This window comes from Pyxicephalus adspersus, chromosome 2, assembly GCF_032062135.1.
Source record: "Pyxicephalus adspersus chromosome 2, UCB_Pads_2.0, whole genome shotgun sequence".
Classification (NCBI taxonomy): domain Eukaryota; kingdom Metazoa; phylum Chordata; class Amphibia; order Anura; family Pyxicephalidae; genus Pyxicephalus; species Pyxicephalus adspersus.
The window spans coordinates 111,678,916-111,702,385 of record NC_092859.1 but is presented as its reverse complement, the minus strand read 5'-3'; the positions used below and the strand labels follow the sequence as shown (position 1 = coordinate 111,702,385).

The 23,470-nt window shown below is 34.5% G+C and overlaps 1 protein-coding gene and 1 long non-coding RNA gene across 3 annotated transcripts in view; one reads left to right on the top strand and one right to left on the bottom strand.

Moving 5' to 3' along the window:
• Positions 1–10,578: 10,578 nt before the first annotated feature.
• The window catches only part of PLXNA4 (plexin A4), a 431,579-nt gene continuing 418,687 nt past the window's right edge, over positions 10,579–23,470 (bottom strand). For both annotated transcript variants that reach the window (XM_072401850.1, XM_072401849.1), the window contains exons 31-32: positions 20,098–20,248; positions 10,579–15,854 (exon numbers count right to left, since the gene is read on the bottom strand). In XM_072401850.1, the coding sequence (XP_072257951.1) occupies positions 15,759–15,854; positions 20,098–20,248 (247 nt within the window). In that variant the 3' untranslated portion in view covers positions 10,579–15,758. The remainder of the gene's footprint in view (positions 15,855–20,097; positions 20,249–23,470) is intronic.
• Positions 16,939–21,397, top strand: LOC140324189 (uncharacterized). Its single transcript, XR_011919505.1, has 4 exons — positions 16,939–16,999; positions 18,519–18,588; positions 20,683–20,753; positions 21,201–21,397. It is a non-coding gene; the product is annotated as an uncharacterized lncRNA (long non-coding RNA).

The window sequence follows — 23,470 nt, the reverse complement described above, 5'->3', positions numbered from 1 at the left end:
GTTTTTTGTTTTGGGGTATCAGTGGTGCCTGCTGCATATCCAAATTGGATAATGGAGTAATATTCTTCATAGAAGTTGGTGATGGTATTAGGTTCTATGGGTTTTTGTGAATTTTGGGTAGACTGTAGAAGGTTGGCATGACTGGGTGTTTGTTCCAAAGATAGTTTTTTGTTGGGATATCAATGGTGCCTGCTGCATATCCAAATTGGATAATGGAGTAATATTCTTCATAGAAGTTGGTGATGGTATTAGGTTCTATGGTTTGGTACCATTCGGTGTTGTTGAGAATTTGGTAGCACATAGCTTCATAATGCCTGTTATCCATTATGACTATGTTGCCTCCCTTGTCAACAGGTTTAATGGTAATCAATTCCTTACTCTAAAGATTTTTCAGACCATACTTTTGTTTTTTTGAAAAGTGTAAAGGGGGATGTAATCCTTAAAGACTAAATTCACAAGAGTTTGGACATGGGCGATAGAGGAAAGAGGTGGGTAAAATATAGATTTGGGGCATTTTTTAGGAAGGGTAATGATCTCTCCAGGGGAAGTGAAGTGTGGAGGCATTGTGTCTACCGTGTTGGTACTAGTATTTTCATTCAAATGTTCCTGCAGAGTTTTTAAGGTTGTAAAGTCTTGAATATTGAAGTTTTTCAAAAAGGAGTTATCTTGTGGAGTATTAGTTTTTTCAGTAATAAGTTCAAATTTGTCGAGTAAGCCCGAAGGGCAGAAGGGCCCATTTTTAGGACACTTTTTTATTCCTTACTGAGTTTATAGGATAATAAAGTGATTATTTCTAAGTTGGATTCTTTGTTGGGATCTTTGAGAAAAAAAATTGGATCACTTTGATCCTTTTGGGGATGGTATTTTGGTGGAAAGTATCCATAAAAAAGTATCCTTGGTGGGTATTTTGGGGATGGCTCCAAATGTAAATATGGGCTGAGGTTTTTCTGCTGATTAAGTGGAACCATATTGATTATTGTTTGTATATTGATTATTGAATATAATTGAAATTGCCTCAAAACCTTCTACTGTCCTCTCTGTTTTGTTCTGTCAATACATAGTCCTATTTTGAAACTTAAGTTTCTTTCCAACATCTGAAGCTATATGTTGTAACTTGCATTAATAAATATTACCATACAGTACGATACAATATGCCTGACAATCCCCCTTTTTTAAAGTGTTGCATATATTTGCAAGTATTTTTTTTTAGGTTAAATAGGTATACTGAATCTTTTTTTCATTACAAAAAGATTTAGTATACCATTGAAAAGTAAAATTTGGGCTATCAGCAAAACTGTTGCAGCCTCACAGAGGAAATATTTATGCTCTGCCTCATAGACAGCCCAATCACTACCCTAACAAGGGATTTTTAATATCAAATGTGTAAAGATGAGTAATGCCTTACCCTGATATTCCCACCTTCATGTTAGCCCACCATATATCTCCTATATTAACTCTCTCTGAAAGCTAACATGTGCTTTGCATTCTCTCCTGTCACCAGCAGGACATAATCCCCCCTAGCCATTCAATTTAGCCCCCAGGACAGAAAAATACTCCTAGGAACGGAGGAGCATGCCTCTTAACCCTTTACTTTTTGGGGGGGGGGTAGGGATAAAACTCTCTGCCATGTATAAGCTGTCCTGTCTTCACTCCCAGAGGCTGAATAAAAGAGTACAGAAAGTAAAAACATGTGAGTATGTGCTTTTCGAAAAAGTTCATCTCTTTTTTTTAACACAGAAGACAAAATTTATTGTACTGAAAGAATGCAGCACTGAAGTCTTAAACTCCTCCTTTAAACTTTTAAAAATAAACACAAAAAATTCCCTAAAATGTGAAGAACCCAGTTTTGCACACCTAAACCTTAATTCCGATCTGGAGATTAAGCTAGCACACTCCCAGAAACATTGCCATCGGTTTGCATCCTTAATAGCTTATTAGTTGTTTTATTTCCAGCACTGGTCTGCTTTAACAGTTTATCATCCTCTCGTATCAGTAAGTATCTCTAGAAGTGTGTTGAAAGCAAAGTGTTAGAAAGATTGCCTTTCATAGTTCCATAATTTAGCACCCATTTTAGATTTACACATTGTGTAAAGTATTAATTTTTATCTCTGTGGTCAATCCTGGCCCCAAATCAATATTTTATTTCTATTTACAAATTAATTTTGCTATGAGTTGTGCAATAATCATGTGCGAAATCCAAGTCAATGAAAGGCATACTGTTTATACAAATACGTAACTGAAAAGCTCGTAAGAAAAATGAATAAGCAGACAGAAAATAAGTGAGTTTTAAATTAAAAGCGACATGCCTGATAGGTAGAACATCTGGATGAGTGAGATTAGGGCCACCAACTGTCTACATTAAATGGGGAGGAAAAAAATCTTTTCAGATAAGGCTGTTCTCTCTCCTTCACACTTTAATGATTGCACAAAAATCCATAATTAGATAAATTAACTCTTCTAAATTACTATTATATTGCCTCAAGAAATATAGTTAAAATAGAAACATAGAAAATGCTCAATTTCCTTTTTATTCTATCTTTTTATAAGGGTTGAAATATAATAATTCTAATTAACTACTAGACTGCAAAATGTTATTTTTGTGATTGTCATGAATTATATATCTACATAGTACCTTTCTGCTGCTTGCTCCATAGCAAAGACACTTGGGAAAATTGAAGCCTTCGTTACTGCATTGCAGCTGTGAAAATACAGTATATCATATAGCAAAGAATAAATGTGATGAGGATTGCAAGACGTCTAGCTTTTACCTATTTTATTTCATTCTACTTGTTCAGTATATTATATCATTCATTGTGAAAAATATGCTGGTTTACCCATATGATACCCAATATGATAACATGATACCCAATATGATAACATGTTTAACTTATAATCAACAGCTATTTCCCACAAGTAAATTGAATCTGTTATTCCTCCCCACCATTGCATGTGTGGTCAGTGATCTGTCAGTATCTGCTTGACAAGCATTTCAGTAGCCATGGAACCGATTTTGGTAACATGCTGTATTCAAAATGTATGAGTTGTTCATTTCTGTACTATGGTTACTATATAACAAACAAAAATATTGTTTTGTATATACAAGTTAATTGTATTATACATTATTTTTGTACAGATGCCTTAAAACTGCATTGCTGTGTTATCTAGGTATAGTATGACCAAGGCCATTAGGATAAGTTTGCCCCAAGGCTAAAAGCTCCCAGCTGCTGGTATTATCATCTGATAAATGTCCTAACTCAGCATATGAACAAATAGCTTTGTACATTCCCATCAACCTACCCTCAGGCAGAGTGTTATAACTGCAGACACTATTGTCCTTATAGACAGGTTTCTTCTAACTTGAAATTTACCTATTGTTCAGGTAGATCTTCCTTTAATGTACCAGAACTCCCTCCCATCAATTGATGCCTCAAAACTCCCACACCTATCCAGCAAATTTTGTTTTTATGCACTCCTACCCATGGATAAAAAATCCCTATACCTGGAAAACTGGGACATTTGGATGGGACTAATAACCTTGTCCTTAGACTCAGACTATTCTGTATATTTTTACAAACCATTTAATGCAAATCAAAATGCATCTAGGAGGTTTTGGAAGATGACCTACTGAAGTGAAACATATTGATGGACATATCATGGAAAGTTGGCTGCACTTTACAGTGTTATGTGCACTAGTTAGAGCTATCGTAGATTTTCATCTCTTGTTTATAGTTGTTGCCATATTCAGTGCATCTATTTGTGCACCTATTTAAGGCAGCAGAGCAGGACAAAAAAACTAAACCAAGAAAACTAATGCATACACAACATCTAAGGATTGTAAGTAGCAACATATTGCATTTTTGTTCTTTATATTCAATTTTATATACAATTTCATGTTCAGGACTTACCAGATATCTCTGAGTAAAAGAAGACTGATATTGCCCATCATATATACCTGCAGAGTATTTATGCCAGATATATTCTCTGGGAATAACACTACTATGCAAATTCTTAAACAATCTTTTTTTTTTTTACAATAGAGTAATTACAGTATATTCATATCTACAATAATAATGCTTACTGGTTACTTATTGATGATAATTTTAGATTAGATTTTAGAATATAAATATATAAAAAATAATATATATATATATATATATATATATATATATATATATATATATATATATATATAAAGATATATATTAACAATCACATATGATGTGATGCAGTAGGCTGAGTGTTCTAAAAAAAGAATTAGATTAAAATCATGATGAGCACTTAGATCCATCAAATGACACACATGTTTTGGCAAGTTATATTTGAAAAAGAGCTTCAGCTAGGCAGCGACAGAGCTCTTGCTGCAGACATGTAACAATTTTGTCTAGAAGAGGACCCTTCACTTCACTACATCTACAACTGTCTAGGTCTGCTACTGATTCTGCCTTCTGTGACACACATTTAACTTCAGTCTGACATTTTATCATTGTACTTGGATTTCTTTTATAAGTTCAGAACAGAAAAAGTGTCATCAAATGTTTCAGCACAAAACAATCGAAAGAGACCGTCAACTCAAAAAGAAATACCATCCAAATCTGAAAGCTTTCCATGCCTAAACTAATGCCTAAACTAATGCACTATTGTGCAAACACTCTTCTTAAAGCTGAACCCCAGACCTATTTTCCTTCTCTCCCATTTGTAGAGATTCCTTTCCTGTTGGGAAAAGGAATAGTCCAAAAAATAGTACATAAAATTGTTTTATTACTTTTTTCATTTACCCTTGCAGGATCTAAGAGTCTCCAAATATGACATCCAATGATGGTCTGTTCCAGCAATGGCCATCCCCACTGGTGTTGAACATAGGAGCTCTGCCCAGCTGAGTTTCTGTCACTGACCTATCAGGGCTCCAAATGCTGACAGCTATCATCATAATTACTATTAGTATCTAAATTGAATGCTATTGCAAAAAAAGATAAATCCTACCAATAATGCCAAATTTGAGGGAATGCCACAACTATCACTATACATAATGTCATGTCATGGCAGTTTACAAATATAGGCATTATCACTAAATATAATTTTATCACAATCATAAGCTCACAGGGTCAATTTAAGCCTTATAATAAGATACTAGTGCACCATACCACACAACTGAAAATAATGACAAGTTATATTTTTTCTTAACTGGTAATGGGTACAGAAAATGTGCTTTAGCATCCTTCCCATCCACATCAAATCTTGGGACCTAGACATATTATCTGTACAGACCCTATTATCTACAAATAACTACAATCCTGCATACAACCAAATAGAAACAGGTAACGAGGACCTGCTCATTTGTATTTACAATCTAAGAGGTAGGTAAGCAAAGTCAAGCTACATGCACAATAGGTCCAGCCAGCTCATGATCTTGTCCTTCCTCTTGTACACTCTTCCACATGCAGACCAAGGCGAAACACGTTCTGTATTCTGTGGTGACTCTGCAAAGTGTCCCCTGAGAATAGCAAATATTTTATACTGGAAACTTGCAACTCTTTAATCGACCTAGGGGCCTAAATTATGATAATGTCCTATTTCTATGTTTTGCTGAAAGTTCCAGCTTTTATTTAAAGTGAATATGTCCCCCCTTAATTCCTATGTTCTCTTCAGGGGAATACTTTCAGTTGATTTATTTTTTACCCATCTTAAAGTCTTTAATGCAGTTTATTTACATGCCTTCCTCAAACATGATATATATACTAAAATGGACATTTACAGAGGCTACCTTTAGTGAAAACCACAAATCTAGAGACATAAGCAGCAGATCTGCCACTCCACCACTTTACAAACCAAATGTTAGTGTCTAGTGTTAGTGTCTTAACAAACCAATCTCAGTATCCAACAAGGAGGTTCAGGAGTCAGGATAGGCAGATCCAAGCTTGACAGAGAATCCACCATGAAAAAGGCTGGTTATAAGATCACAGGTCCCAAAAGCACTACAGTATCATGCTTCCATACTTGTCAGGCATGCCTCTCCTACCTGGGGTAGTTTTGATTCCTAACACAGACCAGAGTTTGGTCCTACTTTTGCTGATATCCATACTTCTGGTATGCGTTTTCATACTTGACCATACGTGACCAAGCAACATTTTGATTTTTAGATCCTTTATCTGTTTTCTTGCTACCTACCCCCTGAAGAAGCGGTTTCATCTGCAAAATACATTGGAAAATAAAGCTTGGGTTAGCCCGTTATCTACTGAAAATGATATGCTTATATGAGAGCATTTTAGCCATTTTTGTACACATTGTCAATTTTTGTATTGTTATATTAAAAATTTGTATTTAATATAATAATGCCAGCAATTCCGTACTTTCTCCTCCTTGCCTAGGTGGTTAAGAAGGTTAAATAATGGTTTGTTGTACTTTTAGGGATATGGCATTAATTTGATTTCTGTTGTAAGGGGACCCTTACCTGCATTGTTCATAAATTTACTGATGTATTCCTTATAAATGTTATGTTTCATTGGCTGATTGTGTGATTAGTTTACCTAAACAAAAAAAGAGGGCATGATGTGATAATACACGGCCTTGAAATTGACTCCTGTGAAGCCATTTATGCTCTTAGAACACTCTTTACCTGGATCAATAACCACTAGGGATTCAATTGCAATGCCTAATGTTGTATTGGACTTTTATTTTTTGTAATAAGTTTACGCATTCTATAAAACTTTTATGATCAGTTACAAAGGAATTCTGAGCTGGCTTTTCTGAAAAAGCTGGAAAATTAAATGATGATGAAAATAGTCATAATTTCCTAAAATCCCAGTGCTAGTATCAGATTTGGTCATCTCTGTTACAGATGAAAGACTACAAACGATACATGAAAAAAAATGGGTAAGCAAAATAATAAAAGACTTATTCACTTAGCATGAAGCATTCTCATGGTTTGCATTGTGCATGTGATGGGCTTTTTCTATACTAAATTTTGATTGGCTGAAGAGTTCTCACTCTTTTCTATTTTTTGTTATTACTAGCACCTGCTATTTATTGCAACTTTCTTTTATGAGACTTTCACAATAGATAAAGTGTGCCTGTTCGTAGAATTGCAGTAATATGGAAGGGAGACAGAATTGTGTATGAATATCGGTATGTTAAAAGGAAATTTTAAGTTATTTTAATATTTGCCTTACCTTGGTGAAGCTAAATCCAAAAAATATTTTTTATTTATATTTATATTTTTTTATGTTACATAGAATATTTCGAAAAGTTAGAAAAGAAAAAATGCACTTCCTGTGCCCAGTTATTCCCCTGTCTGTAATCACATTTCTGTACAGCTGCAGCAAGAGATCATCTTAGTTAGTCATTGTGCTTCTAAGTGAAAGTTTAACAAGGATAAAGAGTTACATATGGTGAGGTAAGTACTGTGGTGAAACCTGTTCTCCTTGCTGGAAGTTAAGCTGTACCCAAGGACCTGTAGTGTAAGAATCTTCCTGTTTCCATTTAAGTAATTCTGGGATCTTTGATTATAACTACCCCACCAGTAATCAGTTGGGCAACTCTGACATGAGCAAGCAAAGCCCATCTCCTCTTATGAGATGGTAAGTCAGCAATGGGGAAACCATCAGCTGTGGGGAGACCAAAGGCATTACTAGGTGCTTCTTAAAGCAATGTCTGATGTATTGGTATTACATTGAGTCATAATAATGTTCATGTGTGCCCCAAAAACATGTATATTTGTAATTATCACATTTAAACTTTTCAAGGTTTCAATACTTCTATTTGACTTGTATTTCACTGCAACCATTTACTTTTTGATTAGCAACTATTAATAATAACTGTTAAATATAGCAGATCAGTAAGAGTAAAGAGAGCAGGTTTCTTTTGTACAACCAATGATATACTAAATATAAGTTTTCTGTTTTTGTGCAAAAAACCCTGCTCTCTTTACTCTTACTGATCTGTTTTAGAATATTTAGGGTTAGCACATTGTCTGTTGAAGCATCTATGTATATCCAGGTCTCCACCAAGTACCTCTTGACTAATTTTGTGTTAAAAATAGCAGTTAAGTGCAATATTTTTTTAACAAAAGAAATCTTACTAGGACTTTAATATACACACTAAAACAAAACCACTGAGTAGCAGTTTGATTTGAAAAAATCAAAACTGACACACATATATAATCATTTACTATACACTGCAATATTCTAGGGAACAGAATACATGCATGCACTCCACATGCATAAAATTCAAATGAATAGTTCAAATCAGCTGCTTTATTTTATCAAACTTAAACAGCTTGTTGTAGCACAACCGAATAAAAGTAATATGAACATAAAGGCATTTTTTCCAAATAAATTACAGCAAGTGGCTTTCCTTCAGCCATCCAGCTGGACACATTTAGGGCAGCCAGCCAGCAGCCAGACACGGTAAAAACATTGGAACACAGTCTTTCACTTTCCAGGATGATACAACACCAGGGTAAAGCAGACTTTCATTTTACTTACCACGCACTGGCATGCATTGGCAAGCATTTCTCCACTCACTACCACTCCACTAACATGCACTACACAGCTCACTGCCATTGCACTACCACTTACTGATATACATTATTCCTCACACATCCATTACATTGATATGCAGTGCTTCACTCACCGTCAATAATTACTACCCCACTTACCTGCACTACTCTGATATCCACTACTCTGTTTACCATTAATGCAGTGGCATACAGTACTCAACTCAGGACTGCCACTAGAAATTTCTGGGCCCCATACTAGGTACAACATTCACCATGTCTTAAAGCTCCAGCTTTGCAAAAGTCAAGCTCTTTTGATTGGGGCCCAGTACAGAAGTATCCCTTGTCCCCTATGATAGAGGTCCTGACTCCACTAACTTCCATTGCAAGCACAGCCCCACTGATATATGCATATTGGCATACACTACCCCTTTAATCCCTTTCAAAAATCAGAAAACATCACAGGGACATAACTCGTGGTTGAGGACTAAAGAAAAATTGTTCAGCTACACAGTGAATTAAATTTACCACAATTTGACAGACAGTGTGACAGCAGCAGTTTTGAAAAATCATTCTAGACATACTGAAGATTGTAGTGCATAGCTCCCTTTCTGCCTGACTCCTGTCAAGGGCCTGTGCAATTAGTTGACATCACCATGCTGGGCTTGGAAGTATCATTGGAAGTGTGCTGGGAGGAAAGAATAAGCCTGCTGATGCTTTAGGCCAGAAACTGGAGCAATAGATTATAGGTAGAGTCTGTAAAACTTACCTGAGTGATGGATTGAACCACTAAAGGAAACTTCCTTCCTCATCCTTCCCTCTAACTCGGGTACAACTAAATAGACACCCCTGAACCAAGGACACCTTTTCCTTCACGTTCGTGGTAATTGGCGCCACATTCCTGACCCAGGTGGACTTTTTCTTCCAAACCAGCAGACTGATTTTTCTCTAAACTTTAGTCTGCTTTAGTAGAGTAGTGTCAGTTAAATTTAACCCATAACAATGGGAATGTGACTCTACTGGCCTTTAGTTCAATAGAAGTAAAGGGAGGGAGATATTCCCCTTGAGAGGACAAGGTGTCCTTGGTTCAGAGGGAGGCCATTTTTTTTTCATCAAACATCAATGTGTGTTAGGAGATGCACTTCTGCACACATTGTAATGAAGAAAGTTTATATGAGCAGTAGTGGACTTCTTTTTGACTAGAACTATTAACCATTTTTTTCTGTATGCTTTTGTTAGTTAAGATATTATCACCAACAGAACCACCAATCACTGTATGAAATTTGTGTTCTCTGTATTATGTAGAGATTGTGGTGCATGGATATCCCAGAAGACCATCCATTTCTGCAACCTGCATGTCTGTGGTACTAACAATCATTCACAAGTCAAGGTAACTTAAGTCAAGCCATATTAATGTTTGTTATGGAAAAATCTGAACCTCTTGAGTATATGCATGCTTTAAATATTGAGTTGATGCCAAACAAATTGACATTTAGTTATTTGCATTAACAGTCAGATGCATTTTATAAAGTGGTCAGTGTGTCAATTTTTTTTGCACTGCGTACATTTTTTTTAAACGCATGCATTAAAATAAACTTTTACTGACTGCAGATACAAGTACATTTGAAGAATTCGTTCTTAAATTTTACACGAAGGAAGTTGTTCAAGCTTGGTGCCAGTACTTTGCTCTACTAATTTGGGGTCAATATTGGGTTTTCTCTTTTTTATTTTTTAGGTAAAAGTAGGTATATTAGTTTACATTTGAGTATATACAGTAACAAAACCAGAACCTAAATTCAGGTAAACCCTAGTAGGGACCCGGTAAATTATCACTTAACTCATATATAAATTGAAACTGTATTTTACCTATTTGTATAGCTATGTACAGTGTTTTGACTCTTTGCACTAGGTGCTAAAGTTTTTTTTAGTATAGTTCTGTTGTACCCCCAGTGATTCAAAAATCACAACAGTTATGTTTTATAGCAAATTGTCATTCATTTTAACTTGCATTTTTTAGGTATTCAGTAGGAGTTATAAAAATAGGTTCTCTTTTTGTTTGTATAAAGTACAAACAACAGCACTTATTTTCATATGCAGAATTAATAAGATGAAACAACATTTTTTAAATAAACTTTATTCTATATTACAAATAGTTTGTTTTGTTTTTTTGTTGTTGTTCTGGACTGCAAAATAGGAATGCATTATATTTACATACACAGGTATACAATTAATTATAACAAAGTTACAGAAGCTTGCCTTTACCAAGTTACAACTCTTTTTTTCCCCAATTTAAATAGTATATCTAGGATAATAAAAACCTCCATTCTAATATTCATTGTTTTATCTCTTTGAGGCTCTTGGTAACACTGGACTCTAAAGATATGGTTATAAAGGTGGAAGCTTTATCAAAAACCATCCTGGCCTATGGGTTTTTTTTGTGCAGGCTTCATGCCATATAGAGTTTAGTAATCCTGGTAAGAAATAGCTTTTGACTTGCATAGACATACTGCAAGTGCTAACATATATGCACAGTATTTATATAGAATATGCAATACCTTTTCATCAAAACAAGAGCATCATATATAGTACATTTCATACAATAAAATCTGTCAGGAAGACAAACATTTACAGAAGAGCTTTTGACATAATAAAAATTTGTATTGACTTTGTGAATACTATCAGGCTTAGGACAACAAGAAACCTCTCAAGCTGGAAGACGCTTAGAAGCTCTCAGCAATGCGCCAAGCAAAGCATTACAACCCCTCACAGATTACTATGGAGGAGATACTTATATGTATTTATACATAGTAAGAAGGTATACAAAAGGAAGCTGAAGTATAACTAGAGAAACATACATGAGTTCTGAAGAGGAAAAAGAAACATACCCTTATCACAAAGGTTCTAAACGGAGCATTAATTGCAACTAGCATGTTCTTATCAGAAGTTACTTGAATTTACTTAATAGATTAAAGTAGCTTTATAGTTTGTATCTTGTAATTTTTTTTAATTTTTATTACTTCAAGCTCACAATGTTTATAAAAACGTTTTTCTTGAACATCTAAAAATATTTCTGCAGATAAATGTCAACTTAGTCATTTTGGGTATAGGTTTGTCTAATTACTACTGAATGAATAGTATTTATTTTATTAGAGTTGACGGCCCTTTATATATGTTGTGAAACTGAAAAAAAAATCAGTTCCATTGTACCCAATAACAATTGGTATTTTAATCTTATGTTCTCTATTTAATCTGTGATATCAGAAGCAATACTGGTAGGATCAAATCGATAACCATGTGCAAGACTTATTCAAAGTTATTATCCAGAAATATCATCTGGCAACAGCCACTATCAGACTTGGCATGTGGTTATCCTGAATGATACTTACAGTGTGTGTAATTATAAATAAACTATTTTATCCATAGTTTCTAAGTGGCCCCTAGAATTGGAAAGACTTGCTTTGCTTACTTTGTTCTATTCAAGCATAGATAGTTCAAAATGAATACTGATATATCACAATCAGAATTAAGGTTAAGATAAAAGTTCCAATTGTCAGGAACCATAGGTTTGAGAATCAAGGACACATCCATTTTTAATCACTTTGTATGGGCACCAAGTTATCAAAAAAACAACTTTTTATATCTCTTGGAGAGCTCAATGGCATAATATGACATTAGCATTTTATGTTTCCTCTTTCTCTCAGAATTTCTTTGTGCTGTTTATTAGAGTAAGGAAGGTTTATTAAATGCTAAAAATGTAATTAGAAGAAATTGGGTATATAATGTTATCTATTCTGCATCTTTAAAGATATAAAAATCCAGGGTGCAATTTAATAGCAGTCAGCTCTGGGTAGAGCTGGGGTTTAGGGATTTCTTCCAACCAAATTTTGTTTGAATAGTAGAACGATGGAAAAGTTTCTACTTTCTCACTCCACTAAGGTGTTCTTACCAATGTTTATGTGCCAGTTGTAAATATTTCACCTTGAACTTCCAGTCCCTGTGATATAGGAAAGGAAGTAATGGGAACTCTTATCAAAAGGCACACAGCTATGAAAAACAGAAAACACTCAAACTCTTCTCCACTGGCTTCAAAAATAAAACAATGACTACATTTGGGCATGAAAAACAAAATGGATCCACCTCTATTTAAAGTTTTTAATGATACAAACTAGTGGCGTATTATTGTATTCAATAATCATTTTTGGGAATTTACATATTTTTTTTCAACATCAAGTATGAATTTAGATGCATTTGTTAAATATTTTGAGGTAAATTATCTGTCATATTTTCGTAATATGCAAAGTTACTTTCTAGTTATTGATGTTCCCCAAATACAGTATAACATATGCAAGCACAGTATGCAGTAGATATTTTAAAGAGGACATAAAGCTGTATTTGATATATAGATCTGGGAATTTGTAATACCATTTGTAATCAATATTATTCTTTTAATTCATAAATTTGTTTTATTTACAATAGGCTTCAATGGTCCCCAAAGAAGGAAAAATAATGGAATATCTACATTTACCCAGATAGCAAATGTGTTTTTACAAGTTTAGAAAAGGACCTCAACCATTGTATATATTTGTTAAAAACATATTAAACGGATTTAAAACTATTAATGATTACATTTTAATCTGCAGAAACTTACAACTTTTCCAATTTATTGATGTCAATATTTTAGAACCCATACCATTCTGTGGTCTTTGATAAAGTTTCCACCTTAACATAGAATATAGTCACATGACAAACCACTCAGATCAATGCTTTCAGGCAGACAAAAATAAAAAAAATATAAATCAGGAAGAAGTAATAAAATGGGAACCACGTCCACATCGTCAGCAAGGCTTTAATTTCTCTCAGCTTTAACTGTATTAACATGCGTTATTTTCATAAAAAATTAACTGAAATCTAAGGTATACCTCTGGAGCTCCAGGGCAAAAACCCTACACATTCACAGCACAAATCTGGCAGATCCCAAGGCAAGAAAGAGTTTTGAGGAACAAAGCAAACTAAAAAAAGTATAAGGTTTGAGACGGATAGCTTTGAAGCTCACGATGGTCAACACGAAAAATTACATTTTTCTATATTTACTTATCTTGTTTTTTCTTTTTATTTCTTTAAATTGTCTGAGGTTGCTTTTTCTTAAAAAATGAAAAAAATATGTACTATACAAAGAAGAATAAGGTAAGGTTGATTGAATTGGATAGCATAGTGGTCTACTCATATTCTTTCTGTACAGCTGTGCAAATGTTTGACTCATCATCTTCCTATATATCATGTGGAACGTCTGGACTGGAGCAGACACAAATGCATACATGTTTGTCCTCACTGTTCTTGTTCTCAAGAGGGAGAGTAGAAAGCCTTAGAGTTGTGGCAATAATGTGCCAGCATGACCTTTGGTTTTTTTTTTATTTACAATTCTTTGAGTATGTTGCTTCTTCTTCCCCTTACAAAGAGTAGTTGCCAACCAATGCTTTAGACTTCATTTAAATGGCATTTATAGTTCAAAGGCCATCAGCCAATTCCAAGCAAATGTTATGAAAAGTTCAAATAAGGTGCATAAGGAATTAAGTGCTCTCAACAAAAATAAACAGCGGTGGTTTTCTGTAGGCTTCCAGCTCGTGCCAAACTAAATCCATACTAAGGTTTTCTTTTTAGATCAACATAAATATACAAAAATGTGTTTTTGTTTACTTATCATTACAGAATAAGAAGACTTGCCATGGTTCATTGTTGTCCCACAGTGAAAAGCCTTAAATTTTACCATCTAAAATATTGAACTGTCAACCCTGCAAGTTTATAAAAAGAAGGTAGGATAACCTTGGAAAGATGCTGAAATTACCTGGAATTTTAATGTTATAATAATGTTAGTTTTAAAATGAGTAACTTGTTGCCACTCTTGTTGATGGTTTACTCAAGCAATGTCAACCCTTACAGAAGTTGACATTGTATCCTGTTCTCCCAAATAAAAATTGTGCTGATATTCTATTGCTTTTTTTTTTTTTATTTGCATGAATATCAAAATTTGTGCTCCTAATCCAAATGGCAGTTAAAATGTTTTTATTCCAAGCCTTCAGAACGTGTATAATCCTTCCAAGGCTTAACAAATGAAAATTAATGGTGGTCTTCCCTGTTAAATGAATTGCAGATTTTCTCCCTGTTGTCTGATGGATTTTTTGATGCATTGTGCTAAATAGAATACAATCAATGTTTGAACTACAAAATTATTTCTTAAAACAAACTTCCACAATCTGATATTTACATATTATAAATTAATAAATTGTGGTTTGCACTAACACATTTTCTCTTCTATCAATGCCTGCCACTGAGAAAACAAATGACTGCAAAGTACCTTTAATGAGGCAGGACATTTAACTGGCAAGACCATTCCAGAAAACAGTCAAGCCACATTTAAAGTATACAATATAAAATAAAAAACTGAAATCAAGGTGGTGGTTGTTTAAGGACAAACTAAAGTTTTTGGTGATAAGATCACCATTCTGTGTTTTGTAACATGAATACTGGATCCTAAAATTAAAAATGCCTGTATAATATATGAAATCATAAGTATGTACATGGAAAACTATAAAGGTATTTAGTAATGCTTCTATGTTGTATCAAAATATGTAAGATCCTTGGGGACACAGAGACAAAGCTCAACTGTAGTTAAGAGCAACAGCTAATCCTCATTTCTAAGTGAGAAAAAAATATGTATCTGAAAAAAAAACTAAACTTCTTTCTTCTAATGGCCTCTGGGAGATTAAAGAAGGATTCCCGAATATTTCATTTTCATGTTTCATGTTCGAAGGCTTCCATGAAGACATTTTCAAGTCATTGTGTTGGGATATCAATCATGCCAACTTCTGCTAAAGAAGGTTTTTTTTTTTTTTAAATTCTATATTTTCTGTCAAATATTCTTAATACTAGGTTCATGTTCCATCCATACCAGGTCATGGCAAGGAGAGGAGCTACAAGCAGCACAGCACTTAGGACCTTATAGTTTCCCATACTGATACGGATAATGTGACCATTTGTCTGCAAGCAGAGGTCTTAGCTAGAATGTTTTTGATTCCCAAAGTTGTCCACATTTCATGTCCTTCCTTAATCCACTGGACATTTTAATGTATCCATGAGGTTCATAGAAGGAAGAAGAGGAAGCAGAAGACCCTGCATCCAGCCAATCGGAACTTGCACTTGGTAAAGATGACAATCTTGACTGAGGCACGGCTTGGTTTATCCCTTCCAGGGTAACCTGGAAGGACAGTTTTCAGCTGTCTATACTCATCAGGGTAATGACTTGTTCTAATTTGTAGGCAAGTTTTTGTTTTCCAGCTTGGTCATCTTGATCTAAAGCTGTTAATATCTGGAAAAAAAAAGTATAATTTAGTTATGTGCAGTCAGTTTACAGGTTATGAGACATTATACTCAATTTTAGATGATAGTAAATAGATAGTATTAGATAAAGTTGTAAACCAGAATTAAACAAAATCTGCTCCTGTGCAGGCTATGCTTTGATAGTTACGTTAAAATAGCAGAAAAGAGCAATGAAGTCATTTAGAAACAGCACAAGCTCAAGCAATAAGATTTAAATTGACATAATGCCTAAAGTAATGTACTCCCAAAAATGACCCTAATTATATTGAACATTTTGGTTACAGAAAACGAAATGACGTTAGATGTTAGATTTAGTGTAAAAGATAACTTGTTTTTAAAGATTAGAAGAGTTTGTAAGGGATTCAAAAATATCTCGTACAGTCATAATAATTTTTAATTATAAAAAATAAATGGCCATATTAATCATTCATATTTCCCCTGGTACACATTTTCTTTCATGCTATTTTAAATTTTGTTGTCAACATGTTATCAGCTGGCATGTTCTGTTTTATTTTTGGGAAGAAGAAAAAGAAGGGTTCCGAGGATCCCTAGGGCAAGTGCCTGGTTATGGTTGTTACTTCCACAGTCCTTGTTTCTCAACCACTCAACATGCCCAGACACAGATGGGGTTGATTTACTAAAATTAAACGTTGTTCATTGCAAAAATTATTATTCTTTTGCAGGGGGTTTTTCACTAAGCTTTTTTAATGAGATGACTCCTCTGTGCAAGAAAAACAATTTTATTTTCTTGCAGGTGAATTACTGATTTTCAGCTACATGAATTATCCCTTGCACAGTGTTACCTACCTTTGGTAAGTAAACAGCCCAAATTTTTTTGATAAATTGAAAGTTGACATGGTAAAACTAACCTGTGCTTAGCTCACGCAGGAAAAAGACACATTTTTATTTTAATGCTAGCTCCAGGAGCGAAGTATACTTATTTTATTTTTATTATTTTACTTCGTTACTGTTTTTTTTAGTTGCTGGGAGAAAACTAAGAAACGTGAAGCATGTTACTCACTTCCCCTCCCCCACATGACAACACATGTTGGGTGTTTGGCAACTCAGGCAAGGGATACCAACAGATGGGGGCAGCAACAGAATCCTAAGCCCTGTGCAAGCGCTGAATTCTCAGTAAATATTAGCTTATTTGTTATGCATGTGTATATAACCAAATTGTTAAATCTATATGTTTTAAGCATCTCCCAACAAAAGATAATATTGCAGGAAAAACACAACAAACAAGTACTCTGGAAGAAATATGACAAGCCGAAGCTAACACGCTTTTCCTCCAAAACCAATTAGGACTTTGGAAGATATCAAGTATTGAAAAGCGCAGTTTGTAATGACTAATTATTTTGTGGCAAATGTCTGGCAAGAACAGAGAGTAACACTTTCAAAGGGAGCACAAGTGGTTCACAAAGAGAAAAAGAAGAATCATAGTGACCTAGTAGTAATGAGATTAATTCATCAACACCCAGATAGAAGCTTTCAAACACATTGTTTGGCAATTCTACATTCTGGGTGAAAGGGGATAAAACGCAGTAAGCAATCAAGAGCCCTTTTCAATGAATGTTTATGAACATCATTTTAAAAAAAGCTAAACAAATATAACAGAATAATCACCAGAACTTTCGAGCACAGGCTTATGTTCATATTTATACACTGTTAAAATGTGCAATAAAAAGATAAATTATTATGTTTTTTGGAGGTCTTCAATGTGCTTTAATTACAGTATTTAAGCTTTACAAAATATTAATTACAACTGCACTGGAATTCCTAACATGTGCAGCTTTCATAGTTTTATTTCCTGTATTTATTTATGCATCTTTTTAAATTGCTCAGCTTCTGTTAAGATTGTCACTCAGATTATGTGGACACCACAATAGCAAAAAAGCTTAGCTATTTACTGTGTCATATTCAATTAAGTTGTTTTCTAAAGATGAGGCAGTGTAATGGATACTGTTAGTAAAATTAAAACTTACACTATTAAAATGTGTAAGTGTTTTAGAATTTATTCATACATATGAACATGAATAAGACTGTAAGCTTTAATAAGCAGAACTACTTCAAGAGGAACCTCATTAAAGGCATATTATATCTGAAGTTGTATTATTACCCCCCTCCCTTCAAAAAATGCATGTAATAAACATTTTGGGGGGTTATTCTTACATTTATATATCAGAGATATGTAAAAAAAAAAGTTGTGTGCAACCTCTTCAGCCAAACATACCACGTCATGAGTGCAACTTATTACAAAAAACTCTTTACATCTTTTTATTGCACATATTTCCAATATGGGTCAATGTATGTGAACATGTTAGACATTTTTAAATTATATTTTTTTACATCTGTGTGATGCATTTATGTGTTTTGTCTGTTTTGATACATCCATGCACTGATTGGTGACATTGGCAGTGCATAACAATACATGATTGTTGCTAACACACCAAAAACTCTTGAATCCAGCCTGGGCATTGAGCCATTTAATATGTATCTTAGGGACCTTTATATCCAACAGATCCCAACAATAAACAAACCTATGATGATTATACTTTGTCTTGTTGAACCTTTACAATTTATTTTTAGTATATTGCAGCTTCATTGCTTGTTGTTTTTTCCTAGTATTCATTTATGTTATCATCCATTTCAGGGTAGAGAGATACTGATGGAAGGTGATAGATGTAATGCATTACAACTGGATTTCCCATGAAGAAAGCTAGGTCTGTTGAGGGAAGGCTAACATGTGTTTTAGGTTTATTTACCTTTATTTTTGCAAGTCCCATTAACAATGGAAAACAGAATTAAGTATATTATAAACAAATGGAGACTACACAGTTTGCTCTGCTTTTCTCAGTTATTGAGCTGGCACGTTGATATCAGCAGCCAATTAATTTCCCCTAGCCAATAATTAAGTAGGTTTTTAATTAGAATGAAGCATTTCCTGCTAGATTTGAGGAGGACTAAGCAATGAGATGTGTTGTGCAATGAAATGCATCCTGCAATAAAGCAGAGAAAGCTATTACCGATGAGGGATTCAAACTCTCAAGTTAAGTTTGACTTTGGTAGCTGTATACAAAATCATCACACCATATGAACTGCTTAGTATCTAGAGATTCATTATCATAAAGCATACAATGTGTACTATGTTCTTCCTGTGTCTCTTTATCAGTATGTATCCAAGAATACTTCTTAACAGGGCCCATATGTTTTCCTAATTTCTTTGTTGATATGGCGATGGCTCCCCAGATGTTCTATGTCATTCTCAAATGCTATACTCATCACAGAGCTGGCATCACTTCATAAGCTTGTCTCATTTCTTAAATTCCAGATAAAATGTTAACCAATACCAGATGCACTGCACAGTGATCTCCTGCTTAACATTCCTAGTTCACAAGTGTGAGTTAGAAGAGAATGTCATATAAGAAGCAAAATTAATTCCTAAACGGTTATTAGTTAGGCTTGCTAAGTAGTCAATGACCCCAAACAATTCAATGCCTTTCTACAATTTGACTATCTGACTGTCAAGTTTAGTTTAAAACCCACAGTACTTTTAGATGACTTAGATAAATATTATATATAAAAAAAGCCTTTGGTAGAAGCTGACAAATTTTCTTTTTTTTTCTCAAAATATTTTAATGACATGAAATGATTTTCTGGATCCGTACATCTGTCTTTTAAATAACAGCAAGCAAACAAAATCTTCCAAAGGAGGCCAGAAATGGTAGTCCTCATATTTCTCCGACAGGCTTATTGCAAAGTGTAATGTTGTTGGGTCAATGCTATTTATTTTTTTCTTGCAGTTAACATATTAAATGTTTCAATATATTTTTTATATGTTTGTAAAATATTTTACAAAATATTACAAATACATATTTAATATGGGGTATATCCATAACACTGATGTCTCAAAGCATTAAGGGTTTTTCAGAAAGCAGTAGTAGAGTTTCCCTCTCTCTAACTGAATCTCCATACAGTCATATCTAAACAAATCATACAGGAGGAATGGGTAATTCACTCCTAACTCATTCTGTTTTGTGTGCAAATCTTACATCAGCTATTGAAATCTGTAAACAACAAATATTTTTCAGCAAATTAGTTACAGTTAGTCTGGTAGACATATGTGAAGGTGTCTACAGCTAAATCCATTGCCTGGTATGTATCAGTTAGCTATGCAATTCTATTTCCGAAAATAGGTAATTCTACTGAAAAACGGCATCATGTAATCTCACCTCTTCACTATATTTTCCCACGTATGAGTAGATCTCTGAGAGCGCACTCATGGTGTTAAATTCATTCATGTGCATACGAGACTGCTCTGCCAAATAGGCATTCATGTCTTGGTCACTTATAGCTGGCATTTTGGCAATGTCGGAATAGTACCTGAAAACAGAATAACATTTATATGTGAAGTCCATAGCAAGTACATTGACATAAATTGAAGCATAATTCCTTTTCAACAAACTTTTATTGTTGTAATTGTTACTTAGTACAGATGTGTGTAACACCACAATAAAGCACAACAAAAATCATTCCTCCTGGCCGACTCTTTTTACAATTACATTTACGTTTTATCTAAACTCACGCTTTGATTAAATCTAAGTTTATCATTTTGTTCATGCATATTCCGTTCTAGTTTCTTACCAATACAAATTTACCAGTTATGTATTTGGGAGGGAGAAGGAAAGGATGGAACAGGATAAAAATAAGATGTTCATCTTCACTAGCATATTTATATAATCATGCTAACAAATATTCATACTACATACATAACTGATGCTCATTCTCTTTCCTTACATTTCTTTTTATTGGTCTAGGTATATATATTGGCCCTTTAAAAAGTATGTAACAATCATATGGAACATTGGATGTGTATTTCATACCCTCGGTAAGTACCTTTAGAACCTAACAGGACTTGTTGAATTCTGTTCTTGTCTGTATGTAATGGATACAAGATGTTGGCTTTATTATGACTGTTCATACATAAGCAAAGAGAAAGTAGCCTGTAGCCTGAGTATGTAAGAACCCATGAGAACCTAACATAGGTTTGTTTAATAAAAGGAATTTAGGCAGTTTACAAAGCAAAGTGAATCATTACTTTGCAAGGGAGCATTCAACTAGCTTAATGAATCATGTTTTTACTTTTCCTTAAACACAAATATGTAGCCTTTGCAGAGGTAAATTTCACAGTGTTAAAACTAAATGAATATTCCCCTATAGAGTGATAATCCACAGTGCCATCCTTAGGTTTCCATAAGCAAAGAATCTGTATCTAAAAGAAAAAATGTTCACATGAGCAGAAAATACATGACTGAAATGCATGTTTATCTTTTAGGAGAATATCTATCTTGCTGTGCAATGTTGGAGCTTTTTGAATGGACCAAAAGACAAGCAATGATGACGTCAGCAAGAAGGGACTTTTCTGCAGTGCTAAATCAACAACACACAAGTGGAATTGTCAATGGACTTGGACAGCAGATTTAGCAGATCATATCTTATCATTGGTGTTAGTCGAGTTTCTCTATCCAAGAACACCGGAGTCCCGTGTTCCTGGATAAAGAAACTCTATCCAAGAACACATACTACAGGGCGGCAACAGCAATCAGGGGAGCGGAGCTGACAGCTCCGCTCCCTTGATTGCTCTTACAGCTCTTTACTAGTTGTATGTGTTCTTGGATAGAGTTTCTCTATCCAAGAACACAGGAGTCCTGTGTTCCTGGATAGAGAAACTGTATCCAGGAATAGGGATGAGTGGGAATGCCTCTGGCATTCTCGCAAAAATTACCTCGAACTTTCAATGGTTCTGTGAAATTGTGGCGAAATGATTTCGCGAAACCATTAGAAGATCGAGGAAATTATAATAGGAGGATTCACAGGATTTCCTGGGAATCCTCCTGTTTGCGATCACCGGGGCACTAGAGGTTAATTAACCTATAGTTCCGGGGATAGCAAATTATTCTGCAGCTGTGGGAATAATCCTGTCATTGTGGAATAACCTGTAAAAAAATAAAAGTTAGTTACCCAATGCACACAGATTCAAAAAAATTCCTTTAACATTAAAGCCCCTTTTTTTATTAACACATTTTTACACACGAATTTGCGCCATCAAATCCTGTTTTTTGGGTTAGGTCTATCCAAATTCGAACAGCCATATTCAGGCTGGATAAAGACAACCCGAATTCGAACACCAACACTACTTATCATATCAATACTTTGGTATGGCTTGGAAGAGGGGTGAAATTGAGGGGTGGGTAAACTGCACTTATCCCATAGCTGAGCTTTAACTAAAGATTTATATGCCAATGATACCTCTAAAATGCCTAAATGTAGCATGTAAAAAGCATGTATGTACAAAGTTTATGTATAGCTGTATGTTAAGCTGTATGTTAATGCATTAGTACCATAAATGTTTTCAAAACTGCCAAACTTTCCTTGCCACTGGTAGAAGATGCTGTTTAGAAATAGGAGACTTGTGATGCAGTAGAAAACACAATCCTTCTCCCAAAAGCAACTTTTTAAAGCCTAGCAGTAAGCTCTTCTAACGAGGTTGTTGCGGGTAACATCACCTGGGACCAGTGCATATATATAATTCTGAAAGATGAACTTTGAAGGCACAGTTATATTTTACCAGGGTCCACTCACCCCTCTTTACAAATGTATAGAATGTGTAGACTCTCATGTCTGTGCTACTCATTATCTCTGGTTGGATATTTACAACATGCTAAACAAATAATCTATTTAAAAATGTCTCCAATGGATGAATCAAATCTGATTCCAACCCAAGACTATTCAAATTTAATTGTTGCACATTCCCTCTAGATTTTCAGACTCATCAAGGAATGTTGTTCTCTCCATGTCCTTCATCCCTGGTGTAATTCCAGTGTGAGCGGACGCTGCATAAAGAAGGCAATCAGTCATTGCCATTCGCATCTGTGCTTTGCTGTCAACTAGTTAATTAGACTCAATCATTTACATATTTAATTTCTTCATTCTGACATTCTGTGCACCAAAGAAGTCTGCAACATGATACATGATTTTTTAATTAGGAGTAAATTCTGATATACTAAAAAAGCTGGCAGGTGACCTGTAGACCAGACTACAGGTCACTACAGGGGACTGTGTTTAGGCATCTGCTGAGTTCAAGGAAAACACCATATGAAAAAACTGGGCACTGTTATCTTACATATTATGAACAGTGGTCTAACTAAATATTGAACTCTCTTTTAAAAGTGGAAACTGTCATTTTGTTAAGTCCATTGTTCTCTTTGGTTGATAAAAAAAAATGGAGAACCTTTGTTGTACTGAAGTTCCAGGTACTTTGGTCAACCCTGCCCAGTTCTTTTCCCTTGGAAATCCACATTTAATATTTTTACTTTTACTTTAGAATTGTTTAAATATCGGGCAACACACTAAACTGAGCTTGTAAAAAACACTGTCACAGTTTGTTTTAATTGACTATTAGCAATATCATACAGGCAAAAGAAAGTAGATTTCTTTATTAAAGTTTACTTTATTTAAGTAATGATCTTGTCAGATGATTGCCATTACTATTGCAGCAGTACTGTGCACTACTAGGAAGGAGTACTCCTTTTTGTGGGGGCACTG